This window comes from Eptesicus fuscus, chromosome 17 (assembly GCF_027574615.1).
Source record: "Eptesicus fuscus isolate TK198812 chromosome 17, DD_ASM_mEF_20220401, whole genome shotgun sequence".
NCBI lineage: Eukaryota > Metazoa > Chordata > Mammalia > Chiroptera > Vespertilionidae > Eptesicus > Eptesicus fuscus.
The window spans coordinates 7,097,286-7,114,600 of NC_072489.1; the positions used below are offsets into that span (position 1 = coordinate 7,097,286).

General features: G+C 45.1%; 1 protein-coding gene across 1 annotated transcript in view; it reads left to right on the forward strand.

Annotated features, from left to right (window-relative positions):
• Positions 1 to 5,562: 5,562 nt before the first annotated feature.
• Positions 5,563 to 17,315, forward strand: part of LOC103292901 (neurofilament light polypeptide-like) — a gene marked incomplete at its 3' end in the record, with an annotated part of 36,100 nt that continues 24,347 nt past the window's right edge. Inside the window, 1 exon segment of the mRNA XM_054729331.1 lies at positions 5,563 to 6,043. Within this exon segment, the coding sequence (XP_054585306.1) occupies positions 5,563 to 6,043 (481 nt within the window).

The following is a 17,315-nucleotide window of genomic DNA, read 5'->3' on the forward strand; positions in this document are numbered from 1 at the left end:
AACCATGACCTCCTGGCTCATGGGTTGACACTCAACCACTGAGCCACACCGGCAGGGCTGGGTGTCCTATACTTTTATTTGTTAACTCTGATCTTTCTAACTAGATGCTAACCAACCAATGCCATTGAATTTCTTAAATAATGGGAAAAGGGGAAGGATTAGAGGCTGCTGTTTTTCCTCTTCTCATAGGTGCACTTTTTCTTGGAGTCTAGCATCACATCCAGGTCATCAAACTGCTTATATGACCCCAGACTATACCTGTTCCCCTGCTATCGTTCAGTCCCAACTCAATGTCACCTCTTTGTGAGGCTTTCCCCATCAGCCCTGTCTCACCTACTCTATAGCATCCTTGTTTATGGTCTCTGTGGACGAAAAGGGGCCCCATGCTAACCTGACTAACTCAGGAAAGGCCTGCCTGGCAGCCTTGCAAATTCATAGAGCTAAAATAACCACAAAGGATGGTCTGAAATTAAAACCTTTTCATTAAAAAGCAGTCTATAGTGGGTAGTCAAGTACTAGGCTGGTATCTTTCCAGACAAAGATCAACTTCAATCTTTGCTGAGCCTATTGTCTTTTTTGCATCTAAGATAATATATCTGTGGAATGTCAGGGTAACTTGTAACTTCCCTTTTTCTGGATCCCTCAGGGTACAACAAATGGCATCAGGGTGCAGACCACAAATTCTCTCATTGCTATTGTTATGGTGTTGATTGTTGACTGTTACCTATGTAAAAGAAGCATGTGTCTTACATTTCACTTTTTTTAAAATATATTTTATTGATTTTTTTTTTTTACAGAGAGGAAGGGAGAGGGATAGGGAGTTAGAAACATCGATGAGAGAGAAACCAAGATGGCGGCATAGGTTAAACACCTAACCTACAGTCGGGCACAACAATTTCAAAAATACAACTAAAAGTCAAAACGGACATCATCCAGAACCACAGGAAAACTGGCAGACTGAAATGCCCACAACTAGAAGGAAAGAGAAAACCACAAGGATAATCAGAGGAGCCGTAAAAGCCTGAGGTATGGAGACATGGGCGGAGACACGAGCATGCGCGCGTGTGGGGAGGACGGAGCCGGAGAGGAAGGGGCGGCTGACGGCCTGGCCGGCGTTCACTAGCAGGAAGGAGATAAAAGCTCCAGATTGCGCTGAACACCAGCTCCGACTGCACTGAACCCCAGTTCCGGGCGAAACCCTGGGAAGCCAGGCGCACGCTGGGGGAATGAATCTGGGCTGTGGGGTGGAGCGGCGGAAGGCAGAGGAGCGGCGGAAGGCAGAGAGGAGCGGCGGAAGGCAGAGTTCCAGAGGCGCGCACGGGAAGGTGCGCAGAAGAGGGAAGGTTGCCTGTGCCGCTGAAGCACCAGACTGCGCTGAGACCCAGTTCCAACTACACTGAAACCCAGTTCCAGGCGAGAATCTGGGAATCCAGATTCATTAGGGGAGAGACTAGACTGTTTGGCAGCGGGCGAAACTCCAGGGCGCGTTTCTCTCAGAGGTGTTTCCAAGGAGTACAGAGGGACACAGACACAGGAACCTCATAGGGCGGGGCTGACAGGAAGCCAAGGTTGTAGGCTCCACCCTGTAGCTCCGCCCCAGCCAAGCTGAGCAGAAGCTTTTCCCTGCTGAGTGCCTCAGGCAGTAGCTGACCTACACTACATTGGAGACCCAGAAACGAGGGCATCTAGTGGTCGGTGTGAGATGACACCAGATTTCAAACACGCGCACAAGGGACACATTCAGGAGGCAGACTCAGTGAGCACCAAAGCATTGCTGCATCAAGACCTGGCCCATAAACATGTCTCCTGCACAGCAACTCTTCCTATATAGACAAAGATGGTCCTCACGGCCAATTGGCCTGGAGGACAATTCCTCCCAGTGACACCAACAATCAAGACTTAACTATACAAAGGAGGACCAAGATGGAGGCATAGGGCGGAAGCCTGATCGTTGCCTACCACAACAATTTTGAGACTACGACGGGAGAGCAGAGCAGACACCATCCAGAACCACCAGAGGGCTGGCTGAGCAGATGCTCTACAACTAGAATAAAAGAGAGGGGTACGTGGGATGATGCTGACGCCGGTGACCCAAAGTCCACACTTTAAGAACTACGGCTCAGGCGACACAATGGCGGCCTGGAACGTGCTCAGCGCAGTTCCCCCGGCGGTCTCCGGCTGAGGGGACGGCTCCACTCGCTGCCGAGCATGGACAGACGAGCCCCTGGGAGACATGGGGTGGGAGACTCCGCGCTTGCTGACCTCCGAGTCCTTCAAGAATCTCAACGCCCCGGAAGCGGCCAGGTGCGCACGCTCGGCGACCGGCCACCGCTGCAGACCCAAGGGCTGACTCAGCGACACCGGACCAGCCCGCCGCCGCACACTGGGCACACCGGAGCTTCGCCGAGCCCGCCGCCCAACGAGTTCTGCGGCAGCCGCCCTGGAGCTCTGAGAAAATGACCGAAGGAATTGCTGAGAGGGAATTGACCAACAGGAATTGGGATCAAGAAGACGAAACCCCGCTGAGACCCGGGTCCAGGCGAGGCTGCGAGCCTCTGGGCTCAGGTGTGGTCATACGCCCTTGGGTCTAGGTGAGGCCTCACGCCCCTGGGTCTGGGTGAGGCCACACGCCCCTGGGTCCAGGAGAAGCCGGATTCCGGGTTCAGGTGAGGCCATGCGCCCCTGGGTCCGGGTGAAGCTGATTCCTGGGTCCGGGTGAGGCCGTGCGCCCCTGGATCCGGGTGAGACCACGCGACCAGGGGTCTGGGAGAGGTCACACGCCCCTGGGTCCGGGTGAGGCCACGTGCCCCTGGGTCTGGGTGAAGCTAGATCCCGGGTCCGGGTGAGGCCGTGTGCCCCTGCATCCGGGTGAGGCTGGGTCCCGGGTCCGGGGGAGGCCATGTGCCCCTGGGTCCGGGTGAGGCCACGCACCCCTGGGTCTGGGAGAGGCCACGCGCCCCTGGGTCTGGGTGAGGCCATGTGTCCCTGGATCCGGGTGAGGCCTCGCACACCTAGGTCCGGGTGAGGCCACGCGTCCCTGGGTCTGGGAGAGGCCACATGCCCCCAGGTCCGGGTGAGGCCATGTGTCCCTGGATCCGGGTGAGGCCTCGCGCACCTAGGTCCGGGTGAGGCCACGCGTCCCTGGGTCTGGGAGAGGCCATGTGTCCCTGGATTCGGGTGAGGCCACGCGCCCCCGGGTCCAGGTGAGGCCATGTGTCCCTGGATCCGGGAGAGGTCTCGCGCTCCTGGGTCTGGGAGAGGCCACGCGCACCTGGGTCTGGGTGAGGCCACGTGCACCTGAGTCCGGGTGAAGCTGTGCCTCTGGGTCCGGCCGAGACCAAACCAGAGGGAGTCGGACCTCCGTTACCACCATTTGTCCACCATCCAGAGCTGAGGGGTCAGTGCTGACATGTACACATAAGGAACTGGTGGACATTGAAATTGGGTCTCTAAAGAACTGTTGGTCCAGAAAGAAACTCACTACAGACTGATTCATTTGCCTGTCAGCATAACTATTATTGCTCGTCTCACATTCAGTTCTTATAAGTATATCTCTAGTGACACATGATCTCGCTCATCTAGGGGAAATGATGAACAACATAGACTGATGAACAAGAACAGAACCAGAAACAAGGAGGCATCGATCGGACTGTCGGGCCTCAGAGGGAGGGTGGGGGAGGTTGGGGGGAGGGGGGAGAGATCAACCAAAGGACTTGTGTGCATGCATATGAGCCTATCCAACGGTTGAGTTCAACAGGGGGTTGGGGCTTCCGTGGGGAGGGGTGTGGGATGGGAATGGGGGGATGAGGACAAATATGTGACACCTTAATCAATAAAGAAATTAAAAAGAAAAAGAAACATCGATGAGAGAGAAACATCCATCAGCTGCCTCCTACACACCCACTACTGGGGATGTGCTCACAACCAAGGTACATGCCCTTGACCAGAATCAAACCTGGGACCCTTCAATCCATAGGCCAATGCTCTATCCACTGAGCCAAACCGGTTAGGGCCATTTTATTTTATTTTTAATATATTTTTATTGATTTCAGAGAAGAAGGGAGAGGGAGAGAGAGATAGAAACATCAATGATGATAGAGAATAATTGACTGGCTGCCTCTTGTATGCCACCCCACCCCACTGGGATTGAGCCTGCTATCCGGGCATGTGCCCTAACCCATGACCTCCTGGTTCATAGGTCAACACTCAACCACCAAGTCACACTGGTCAGGTTATCATTTTACTTTTTATCCAATCACAGAGGTTTCCCTACTTTGCTTTCTCTCACCTCCCTAATCTGTCACCAGTGGATTTCATATAACCCACTTACGTCTCCTCCTTTGATGATAATTTTTTTTAAGTTTTTAAAAAAATAAAATAGACATTATTCTCCAGAGCATTATCCCAATATGTTGAGTTTTTGCTTCTCGGCAATTGTCGACAGTTTGGCTCAAATAAACTCACAAAAATTCTTTACAGGTTTGAATGCTTTCTAATGTTAACATCTCTAAGGCCTAACTACAGGTATTTTGTTTGTTTATTCTCAATCCCACCCCATTTGAAAGCAGGGATGTGGACTGTCTTAGGCACTGAGGCAGCTCCCTGTCTATAACAGTGCACATAGTTGACTTCCTGTTAGCAACTGTATGAATGAGTGAATGAATCCTCCAGGGAAAGCTTGAGCATTCCCTGACACAATAATGAGTCTCTGACACTGGTTGCCTAGAGAGCAATGTGCCAGTGGTTTTACCAATTCTCTTTCTAGGTATGTACTGCCTACAGAGCACTAATGCTGTACCTTATTCTTTCTTTCAACTCCAGGGCCAATTTGCATCCCTTCTCTGTCACCACAACTGTCTTGGGTTCTTTGCATATCTATGTTATCTCTCTGGCCAGACTGAGCTCAGCAAAAATTACTTCCCATTTTCCCTAGTGGTGTGAACATCCAAAAGTGCTAACTCCAAAGTGGTGGGGGGAGGGGATGTCTTGCAAAGATGCCCAAGATTTCAAATGCTCCCTAGAGTCTCTGTCTAGGCCAGGCTCACTGGAATCAGGCCACGGAGAAGGAGGACCTCAGGCAGATGCTACACAGACACATGTGCAGACTTGACCAGTCAGGATGGAGTGCTAATACCTTACAAAACTTGGATGCTGTGAGTCAGGTGAGAGAGCAAAAAGTGAGAGCTAGAATTCTAGTCATCACCCAAGATGACCAGAAAGTCCCACAGTTTGGCATGGGACATAATCAGAGAAAAACAATGCAATTATTCTTTTGATCAAAAATATCTGAGTGCCTACTTTGTGCCAGCTGTTCTACCACTCACTGAAACTACAGATGAATAAGATGCGACCCGAACCCTGGGGAGTTTGTGGTTTTCTCCCTTTGTCCACTCAATTATAATCTTCTTAAAAACAAGGATGTGTATTTATCCTTTTGGATGCCTGGAGCCTAAGAGATAGTTGGCCTTAATAAGGGACATTCTGTTGTTTTGTGTTCCTGTAAAATAATGAACTAAAAGTCTGGTCCTGGGCGCTTTGGGAGCTGTGGGCTTCTGTGCACATATGGCCAAGTCCAGGAACCACAGACATGGCATCAAGAAACCCCAATCACAAAGATATGAAACACTTAATGGGGTAGACTCCAAGTTCCTGAGGAACATACACTTTGCCAAGGAGCACAACAACAAGGGCCTGAAGAAGATACAGGTCAACCATGCCAAGGTCATGAATGCACGTGCCAAGGCTATCAAGGCTCTCCTTAAGCCCAAGGAAGTCAAGCCCAAGATCCTAAAGAGCAGCAGCTGCAAATTCAATCAACTTGCCTACATTGCCCGCCCTTCCCCACCCCCAAGCCTGGGAAACGTGCTCATGCCCACATCACCAAGGGTCTCAGACTCCACCAGCCAAAGTCCAAGGCCAGGGCTCAAACCAAGCCCCAGTCTGTGCTGCAGCTCCAGCTCAGGCTCAGGCTCCCAAAGGTGCCCAGGCCCCCACCAAGGCTCCAGAGTAGAGACCTCTGTCTGCCGATATGAGGACAGGACTGGTAGGACTGCTGGACTCTGTCAACATAGAGCTAGTGTCCTCTTGTGCTGTTTGTACAAATGAACCTAAGGCAGACTCTGTAAAATAAATAAATTAAAAACAATAAAACAAAAGGGAGAAAGACTCAGAGAAAAGGAATTTGTCACAATAATATAATTAAGACACTTTCAATCACCTGAATTCTTCAAAGGGAGGATGGGCTTCCCTGTGACAAGATGTATTTACCTTTCGGGATATGGTCAAGCACAGATTGGGCTACCTCATTACAAGAAACCTGTGGACGAAATTCAGAAATGAATGACAAGGCTATCAGCTCTCTTTTATCTTAGGATTCCCAATGTTCATTTTGTGGTTATATTGCTCTTTTCAAAGTATTTTCAGGGACTGGTAAAGAGATATCAGATGATTCTCTTAACATTTGTCTATTAATTTGCAAAAACAGAACAGAACAAAAATTTGGTCTTTCTGGTGGTCAAAGTCTTTATGTATTGATGCTGTACCTGGCAAGAAATGCCACCCAGCAGCTTTCCCTTTACCATCTCAGCAAAAATTACTTCCCATTTTCCCTAGTGGTGTGAACATCCCAAAGTGCTAACTCCAAAGTTGGCCTTTCTCCCTCTTCCTTTGCCATCTGGCACCTAAGCAGTGGGACTCCTCACCTCCCAAGTCATCCCATTTAGTGGCAAACTCTGCAGAAGCAGAAGACAGGGCTGGAAGTTGTTCCTGCCAAAGTTCTTCTCCTTCTAGGAGACGGAGGCTCGTCGCAGGCAAAACTGTGGTCACATTCCACGTCGGTGACATGCATATTTGGAAGGATGTGTTCTTTTAGGCACAATAAAATTGAATCTCATCTCCACATCTGGGGCTAAGTAGGAAAATTATCTTAATTAAACACAGCAGAGTCCAGATTTATTGCTCACCACATGGAGTACTCTTAATCTCTGAGGGCCAGAGCTGATATTCCAGAAAATCCATTTTCCACTGGCACTGTACACTTAGCCACGCATGGTTTTCAGATGCATGGAGCCAAGGAGAAGAAATGTGTTCCTCAATTTTCAACATGGTAAAGAGATTTACAGGGTAATAAGAAACATAAGGCCAATACACCTAGTCAAAAAGTGAATACAAAGTCAAATCGCTGTTTAGGACCCATGTCCTTCCAGGCAAATAGGTGAACTGCTTGCTCCTCCCCCTCCCACTGAAATCAGAGATGATTTTCTCTAACTTGAGCTCTGGTGTCCTGTAGGTTGTTTTTAGTTCCAGGTAGTAAAAACCTGGGCTGTGGGGAAAAGATTAGAGAAATAAAGTAATAGATCATTGATACATAAAACTGAAAACCTGATAACGGCATTGTTTTCCCTTAGAAAGTAGATCTCATCCAGAAAGGAAGAAACGCATGAAGTGAATGGCCCAATTGCACCATGGGTGATTCAAAAAGGCAGGCAACAAGGCTGGCCCATTTGGCAACTCTCATGCTGGGCCAAATTCCTCTGAGTCATTTGTTCTAAACACTAATGGTAATAAAATGCTGGAATTCGGGAGGGTGGGGGGAGGGGGAGAGTTCAACCAAAGGACCTGTATGCATGCATATAAGCCTATCCAACGGTTAAGTTCAACAGGGGATTGGGGCATGCGTGGGGAGAGGGGTGGGATGGGAATGGGGGGATGAAGACAAATATGTGACACCTTAATCAATAAAGAAATTTAAAAAAAAAAAAAATGCTGGAATTCTCATTGCACATGAAATAAGATGCCCTTTATAGATGAAGAAATACTTCAAGGATGCAGTACACCTTTGCTGTACTCTCCTTGGCCGGGATTTTCCTTCACTTGCTTTCTTTGTTTCAGTCTGAGCAATCTTACTGATTCCTCCACTGCCAAAACCGTGTCGCAGACAATGACCCAATTCCTGGCTTCTCCAGAGCCCCATTTCCAGTGCTGAACTGGATGCTCCCACTTGTCTACTGAACATTCCTCATGGGTATGCCACAGGCACCTCAAATTCCACATACCCCAAACTTAATTCATATTCTTTCCCTTAAGTATGACCCTTCTTCTCAATTCACAGGTTTTTCCTTTAAGTGTGACCCTTCTGGTCAATTCCAAAGGTGACCCAAGACAGAGAAATTAGCCATTGCCATTATGCTGGGCCCTGAATCACTGCAGCACCAGAGCTGTGATGCTCCCCGCACTGACCACCCTCCCAGCAGTGTCCCTGGCTCCCCCATGCAGTTCTTCACCCTGGCCTCTCCCCTCATTCAGCACACATCCACACCTGCACAGGCGGGCTCCTTTTGCTGGGATCCTGACCTGGCTCATCCATGACACTGCCCATCTTGCCCTGCAGTCGTCTGTCAACCTAAGCCCAGCTCTGAGACCCCTGACAACTCACAGGATCCTTCCTGTCAGTCAACTTGTTTGAGCAGTGCAGGCCTCAGCGCTGTCCTTGCTCCTGAGGTACATTTGTACATTTGTCCCAAATAGCCAGTGTCTATTCTCCACGGCACACACTGGCACCTAATACAACTCTCCAATCATGCCATTGCCTTCCTAAAAGCTTATGTGATTCTCCATTGCCTGTTCAAGTCAATCCAACTATTTCAGCAAGTGAGGCTCTTAAACACCTGGATCTACTCACTCAGCTTGCTTAACAATATCCCGCAACACCTCTGTCTGCTCCAGTCACGTGAGACTCTGTTTTCCTCAAATGAGCCTTGCACTTCCTTGCCTCATGCCATTTGTCACAAATGCTGACACCTTCATAACATCCCAATTCGCTCCTCCCTCTGCTATATTTCCACAGAGCTGGGGTTTTAACTGCATTAGCTCTTATCCTCGTGTGCCTATAAGCAACTGTCCCCCACCACCTCCGTCAGCCCCTCTAATCCCTGGTTAAACACTGGCCCACAGGAGATACCACTGTGAGTCAGCAGGATTGACTTGGCACCACACTTGGAAAAGAGAGAACTTTTTCTCTTTTTTTTTTTCTTTTTTCCATCACCATTTATCCCTCCATGCCAGTGTGGTGATTGGGGGGGGTCGGGAGGGAGGTGGAAGAGGGAGAGAACTTTTCATGAGTTTTGTTTGAGTAGGAATCCTGAAATGCCCCATGTGACAGTTAAAACCCAGCAAACTCTTAAATCTACATTCTTTAAGCTTTACTGTTTAAATTATGACTCAAGAATCTTTGCTTTAGTCCTTCTGTTATGGCCAGCAAAGTGGAAAGGGAAAAAGTGTAAAACAGAATCACCCAATAAAGTCTACCTACACACAGATTTCTGACCCTAACGTCAAAATGGGTCACATATTAATCCTTCCCCTCTGAGATCGCATTGAAATAACTGAAAAACTGTAATAATGATGCAAATGTTTAAAAGCATCAAACAGAAGAGATCCCATCAGAGGACCAGAAACTGCAAGGAATTTTGACTCTGGGTCAAGGGGAAGTACCATGAGGGAGGTACCATTAGGGCACTGGGCCGAGCAGAGTGGCCTGAACTACCCTGGGAACATCCCCCTGCCTTCATGGATACGGGGGCGGAGGGGAGGGCGGGAAGGAAAATAACTGTCTACCTGAGAGTATTAACATCTCCTAATGCACTCACCTTCAGCCCAATGCGAAGGGGTCCCCAGCTCACCTGCTGCCCCCTTGCACATCACCCTCCCACCAGGGAATAAAGAACCCCCAGATGAGGCCAGGCTAGAAAGTGGGGCAGGGGAAACATCACAACCGGAGCACTAATGTGCAACTACTATCAGTATCTCCCATCTAGAACTTTCTTTCTAAGTGTGAATGCTGAATGGTTGCCCCAATTTGAGGAAAGCCACCTGCCTAAGGAGACACACAAGTGAACCAGTGCACTTGAAGAAACAGATACTGATGCAAACAGAACTTGGAAAAGTGTTGCTCAAAGCGTGCCAAGTTTCAGTTATGCAGGATGGACAAGTTCTGGGAATCTAATGCACAGCAGGGTGACTATGGTTAGTAACCCTGTGTTGTATACCAGAAATTTGCTGAGAGTAGATCTTAATTGTTCTCACACACAAAAAAAATTAAAATGTAACTGTGTGAGGGGATAGGTGTGTTAAATTATCTTGATTGTGGTGAACATTTCACAATGTGTATGTATGTTTAAACATCGTGTTGTACACCTTAACTATATACAATTTTTATATAGTTGTGAGAGCGGATAATTCAGTTAGTGTCCCCAGAGGGGTTCAAAGGTAACCAATGGATTAACACAGAAACTAGGCTGTTTTCTATCAGAGCTGACAGTGGACAAAAAATAAGTAACGCCCTGGTAGAAAACTCAGCAGGAAGGCCAAGCAGTGTTGAAAACGAGAGGATAGTACCTAAAAACATCCAGAAAAGGTCAGAACAAAACCAAACTATCACACATTGTTACAAATGGGAAAGGACTAAATTCTGTACTACAAATAAGGAATTTACAGATTGGGGCAGGGAGGCGGTGAGAGAATCCAAGATAATTTTGTTTATATGATCAATAAAAATTATGTTAAAATATTGATAATTGTATGGATTATATAATTGTTTAGGTAAACATGTATCATGTAAGCACTGACAAAAAGAAAACATTGATATTGCTAGTGCAGAGGTCCAGGTGACAGCAGGTGGTGTCCCCTCTGCCTGGTGGATGGTCCCCCAGCTTTTTGTAGAACTGACTCCCCTTGGTGTTTGATCTTCATCAACACCCTCTCCCCAGGGAGGACCCCCTGCCCATCCCATTAATAGCCATCTCTCTGATATCTCTAACAAGGACTCGTTTGCTTTCTTCATTGTAACTCTCAGAATTCTTCTAAATTAATATTTATTTACTTTATTATTTCTTTTCATAAATATAAATATATGAATCACAAAATGCAGAAAATTTGTGGGTTTTTTTAATTTGCCTTTGTATTTCTAGTGCTTAGCACAGTGCTTAGTACATGATAAGCATTTAATAAGTATTCTTAAGATGAATGCCAATATATAACATCACAAATCTTTAGGTACCCTTAAGCTTCAAGAATACCTTACTAAAGACATTTAAATAAAGACACATTTCACAAAAATACATGATTAAATGAGAAGAGTTTAGGACAACTTTGAAAATGATACCTCATATAGAAATAAAACTAAGGATATAAGATTTTAAAAATTCATTTAACACATGTTTACTTAATTTGTGTATAAATCAGATCCTGTTAGGTGTGTGGGGCAGAGCTGAGAATGAAATGGATAAGGCCACTGATGAGCTTGCATTGAAAGGGCTCCAGGACTTAGCTAACATAGCCAACTTCCAGACCGGATATGTAAATATATGCACTTGACAGTGTGTATGCGTGTGTGTGTGTGCATGTATGTGTGTTACCATCTCCCAACAAATAACAAAAGAAGAGCCAACAATCCTAAGCAACTGGACACTCAAATGGAAGTAAAAATTACAATGAGGGTACCCCATACAGAAACCTATGGAGTCTGGTCAAGGTAATACCTGGAGGAAAATTCACAGAATTTACTGCCTTTTTTTAGAAATAAAAATAATGAAATAAATGAATTAAGTATTAGACAAAAAGAAGCTGGAAATAATAATAAAATAAACCACAATAAATATTAAAAATGTAAACTCAGAAATTTAAGAAATAAATGGGGAAATCACTTGATGGATAAGTAAAATGAACAGCTGATTATTTTTTTTTTAATAACTCAGCCAAGAAAAAAGACTTCAAGCACAAGAGCATTAGAAATAAGCAAGGGTCTATAAACACAGGCACAGTAGAGATTAATTATAAGATAGCACCACATTCGACTTTACACAATAAATGTGATTAAGTAAGTGAACTAGGCAATGTTTTAAGAAAGCAAATAAAATTAAAGTAAAATAAGAGAATTTGAACAGACCACAGGACATCATAGGGATCATATATGCAGCTCACACCATCAGGACCCGTATCTGGTTATGGACGCTGCCTGAAACTGCTGGGGTCCCTGTCCCCAGGTCACCACTCCCAGGCCCTATGGAGACATCTCCCAAATAGATGCTGTGTGAGCCAGCTTCCACCTCAAAGCTCACACAGGTGCACCTGGTGTCAGAGTCTGGCTCACCTGGCCACGCATTGGCTCTGTCACTTCTTTTCAGTTACAGTTGACATACAATATCATATTCATTTTGGGTGTGCAGCATAGTGATTAGACATTTATACCTTACAAAGTGATCACCCCGGTAAATGTCCCTTCTTTGATGGGAGGTGGGCTCTGCTCATAAAGGCACAACAGAGACTCGCTGACCAGAAAAGACACACAGCCACCACAATGTCGTAAACAGTTTGGAAAGTAAAGCAGCTTTGAATTGGCTTCAGCAACCTCATCTCAGTGCCCACACAGCTAAAAATACACACTCATCCACCCTCTCAAGTTCAGTACTACCCAGGGAGGGTTTACTCCCCACGTTATATCTCACCCTTATTTCATTCAACACTTACTGACTGACTGCCTGATATGAGCAAAGTGTGATTCCAATGGTTTCTTTATATATCTTCACCTACATGCCTCCTAGGGGTTCCCCCAAAGTCAGCAAGCCCCAAAAATGATCACAATTTCCCTTTACTCTTCTGTAAAAAAGGGTAAAAAGATCACCCACCTAATATAATAAAGAGATCAGAAGGTTTGAATGGTATCAGCATGCAGCACTGTGCCTGGAGTAAGTAAACATTAGCAATCTGTGTTACTATTAAAAATAAAATAACCTACTATTATCTCTCCTTGCCTCCAACCTGAGCTTCTCATGATCCCCCCATCATTGTAAATCCATTTGACTCAAATGCAGTTTTGAATCCCTCAAGACCCAACTCACTCACCACAGGCTCTGTGAGGAGCAGGGTCTCCATGTAGAATGAGCCCCATGGTCTCTGCACTGAGGCAGCCCCTCCCTGGCCACTCACATCATTCGCCCCAGCCACTGAGGTCTAGCCATGCTGCCTTCCTCTTGTTCCTTGAACACCCCCAAGATCAGCGTGCCTCAGGGTTTTTGCTTTGTCAGTTCTCTCTACCCAGAAGGTTCTGCCCCAGGTCTGTACTGGCTGGACCCTTGTCATCCTTCAGTATCAGCTTACCTCTCCTGTCCTCTGAGAGAATTTCCCTAATCACTCTGAAATGCAACTCCCTTTCCACCACCTCCCTTTCCCCTCTCCCTATCTCCCCACCTTATTTTCTTGGTATCATTGGCTGAAGTGATTCTTCTCTGTTAACCTGGATATGGTCTCTCTCCCTCCCGTTCTAATAGGACATAGACATGAAGAGAGAGTCATTTAGATTTTAGTTGTATAACAGCATAAGAGAAGTGCCTATTGATTCATAAATGCACCCACTCTTCCATTCACTTAACTCGCTGAGCTTACATCCTATGGTGGGGGGGGGAGGAGGGGAATCAAACCTGACATCAAACTATACTAAGCCACCATAGTGATCAAAACAGGATGGCACTGGCATTAAAAAGAGGACCCATATATCAATGGAACAGAATAGAAAGCCCAGAAGTAACCCATGCCTATATGGTCAATTAGTATTTGAAAAAGGATGCAAGAATATACAATGGAGTAAAGACACTTTATTCAATAAAGTGTGTTGGGAAAATAGGACAGATGCATGCAAAAAAAATAGACCACCTTCTTATATCACACACAAAAAAATAAATTCAAGATGGATTAAAGACTTAAATTTAAGACTCAAAATCAGAAAACTCCTACAAATACATAGGCAGTAAGCTCTCTGATATTTCTCTAGCAATATATTTTTTATATATCTCCTTGGACAAAGGAAACAAAAGAAAAATAAACAAATGTAACTATATCAAACCAAAAAGGTTTTGCACATCAAAGGAAACCATCAACAAAATAAAAAGACAACCCACTAAATGGGAGAACATAGTTGCCAATACATCTGATAAGGGGTTAATGTCTAACATTTATAAAGAACTTATAAAATTCAATTCCAAAATAACTAACAATCCAATTAAGAAATGGACAAAGGACCTGAATAGACACTTCTCAAAGAGGGCATACAGATGGTCAATAGACATATGAAAAGATGCTTAATGTCACTAATCATCAGAGAAATGCAAATTAAAACTACAGTGAGATATCACCTCACACCTGTCTGAATGGCTATCATCAATAAATCAACAAACAACAAGTGCTGGTGAGGATGTGGAGAAAAGGGAACCTCGTGCACTATTGGTGGGAATGCAGACTGGTACAGCCACTGTGGAGAACAGTATGGAGATTCCTCAAAAATGTTAAAATGGAACTGCCTTATGACCCAGCAGTTACACTTCTGGGAATATATCCAAAGAAACCCAAAACACTAATTTGAAAGAATATATGCATCCCATGTTCATTGCAGTGTTGTTTACAGTAGCCAAGATACAGAACAACCAAAGTGCCCATCAATAGATGAGTGGATAGCCCTGGTCAGGTGGATGAGTTTATTGGAGCATCACCTTGTATATCAAAAGGTTGCAGACTGCATTCCCAGTCAGGCACATAACTTGGTTGTGGGTTTGATCCCCAGTCAGGGAGTGTACAGGGAGGCAACCCATCAATGTTTCTCTCTCTCTCTCTCTCTCTCTCTCTCTCTCTCTCTCTCTCTCTCTTCTCTCCCCCCCCCCTTCCTCTCTTTCTAAAATCAATAAAAACATATCCTGGGGTGGGGACTTTTTAAAAATTGCAATAGCAGATGAGTGGATAAAAGAGCTGTGGTACATATATACAATAGAACGTTACTCTGCCATAAGAAAATGAAATCTTACCATTGGCAACAGCATGGATGGACCTAGAGGGTCTTATGCTAAGCAAAATAAGTCAGTCAGAGAAAGGCAAATGCCACTTTATTTCACTTATGTGTGGCATCTAAATAACAAAATAAAAGAACAAACGAAATAGAAACAGACTCAGATGCAGAGAACTGACTGATGGTTGCCAGAGGGGAGGGATGGAGGGAACTGGATAAAAAGGGTGAAGAACTTAAGAAATACAATTTGATAGCTACAGCATAGTCACAGGGATATCAAGTACAGCATAAGGAATATAGTCAATAATATTGTAATAACGATGTATGGTGCCAGGTGGGGGCTGCAAATAATGGGGGAACCCTTTGCAGAGTGTCTGATTATCTAACTATTATGACGTGCACATGACACTAACACAAATCAATATTGAATGTAAACTGCAATTAAAAAATAAAATTTAAATTTAAAAAGACAAACTTTGCAATAGACCTAAATTTCCCCATTTAATATCTTTAAAAGTTCTGCTATTGAGTTTTAAAAAATAAAGAACAAGGATATCTTCTGAATTGTGGCTACTCCATCAGGAAATAACTGCAGGGTCCTGCCTGCCAATTCTCCTTTGAAGAAAGTGGTAAGACGAATACAAACCTAAAACAAAGATTTACAGCCACTAAAATAAAAATAAAAATTATTTCAAGGAGGAGCTGTGCAGAGAATGCCAAGGATGATTTCTTAAAAAGGGAAGTGGAATGAGTTATAAATCAGCTCCTCTTTTAGTCACCTGCCTACGTTGCAGGTTATGACAGGAGAGGTAACTGGGAAGTGCAATCATCAAAAAAGCTAAGAAAAAAGTTTTTTTAAAAAATAGAAAAGCTGATTGCCCGGCCAGTGTGGTTCAGTGGTTGAGCATCGACCTATGAACCAGGAGGTCACAGTCGATTCCCTGTCAGGGCACATGCCCAGGTTGCAGGCTCAGTCCCCAGTGTGGGGCATGCAGAGGCAGCCAATCAATGATTCTCTCTCATCATTGATGTTTCTATCTCTCTCTCTCTCCCTCTCCCTTCTTCTCACATAGGCTCTCCATTTCCATAAATGGTAACTCCATTTTTCCAGTTGCTTAGATCAAAAGTCTTGGAGCCATCCTTGAATCCCGTTTCTCTTGTACCACATCTGATACCTCAGAAAGCCTATTGGCTTTATGTCAAAATATATCCAGAAACCTACCATGTCTTACCATGCCCTCAGGACCAAGCCCCCATCATCTCTTTCCTAGACCATAATAATAGCCCCTTACAGGTCTATCTGCTTCCACTCTAGCCTCTTTTTTAATTTGATTGATTGATGATTGACTTTTTTTGTTGTTGTTAATCCTCTTTTTTAGAGAGAGTGAAGGGAGGGGAGAGACAGAGAGAGAAAAACATCGACATGAGAGAGACACATCGATTGGTTGCCTTCTGCACACACCCCAACCAGGGCCAGGGATGCAAGCCTGCAACCAAGGTACCTGCCCTTGCCGTAATCGAACCTGCAACCCTTCAGCCCACGGGCCAATGTTCTAACCACTGAGCAAAAGCAGCTAGGACTCACCTCTTTTTAATGTATTTTCAGGGATCAGCCAAAGTGGTCCTATTAAAACTGGCGTTAGATCAAATCACTTCTCAGCTCAATATCATCCATTTCTTTGGCTCTCCATTTCTTTCCAAATAAAAGCCAGTGATGTCAAAGGCCCCAAGAGCCTCCTAACCTGGTCCCATTTCTTCTCTGATCTCATCTCCCATTTCCTCCCCCATCCCTTGTTCCTTCTGCTCTAGCACATGGACCTCTGCACTGGTCTTTGAATTTGGGGCATGCTCCACCAAAGGTTCTTTGCACTTGTAGTTTCTATGGGCAGAATGCTTTTCCCCTACAACTCCTTGATAACCTTATACAAGTGGGACCTTCTCAATGAAGACCTCCTGGACTGCTTCATATAATTCCAACACCTCCCCACAGTCTCCCCTGTCAAATACATATACTCACATAATTTCTTCCCAGCCCTATTATTTTTTCCTGTTCTTCTTTCATCTTTTCTTCCTTTTTGGGGGGAGGTTGGGGAAAGAGGGGAGGTGGGGAGTGTTTTTCTTATCCTTTTCAAATGTAAGGTTGGGAGGACAGGAATTTTTGTCCCTTCTGTTCACTATGAAATCCTTCAAAACAGTGTCCAATACATAGTAGGCACTCAATAAATCTTGGTCAAATAAATAAATGACTATATAAATTATAAAGCAACAATTTCACAAGCATTGTATTAGAACTGGGAAATAGAAATAAAAAGAAAAAAGAGGAGGAAAAAGTGAGTTAACGCATATACACATTGATATATAATTAATACATATAATTTTATATATTTTTTAAAGAGTTAAGAATATTATAAGGCCTAGCCGGCATAGCTCAGTGGTTGAGCGTCGACCTATGAACCACGAGGTCACAGTTCGATTCCCAGTCAGG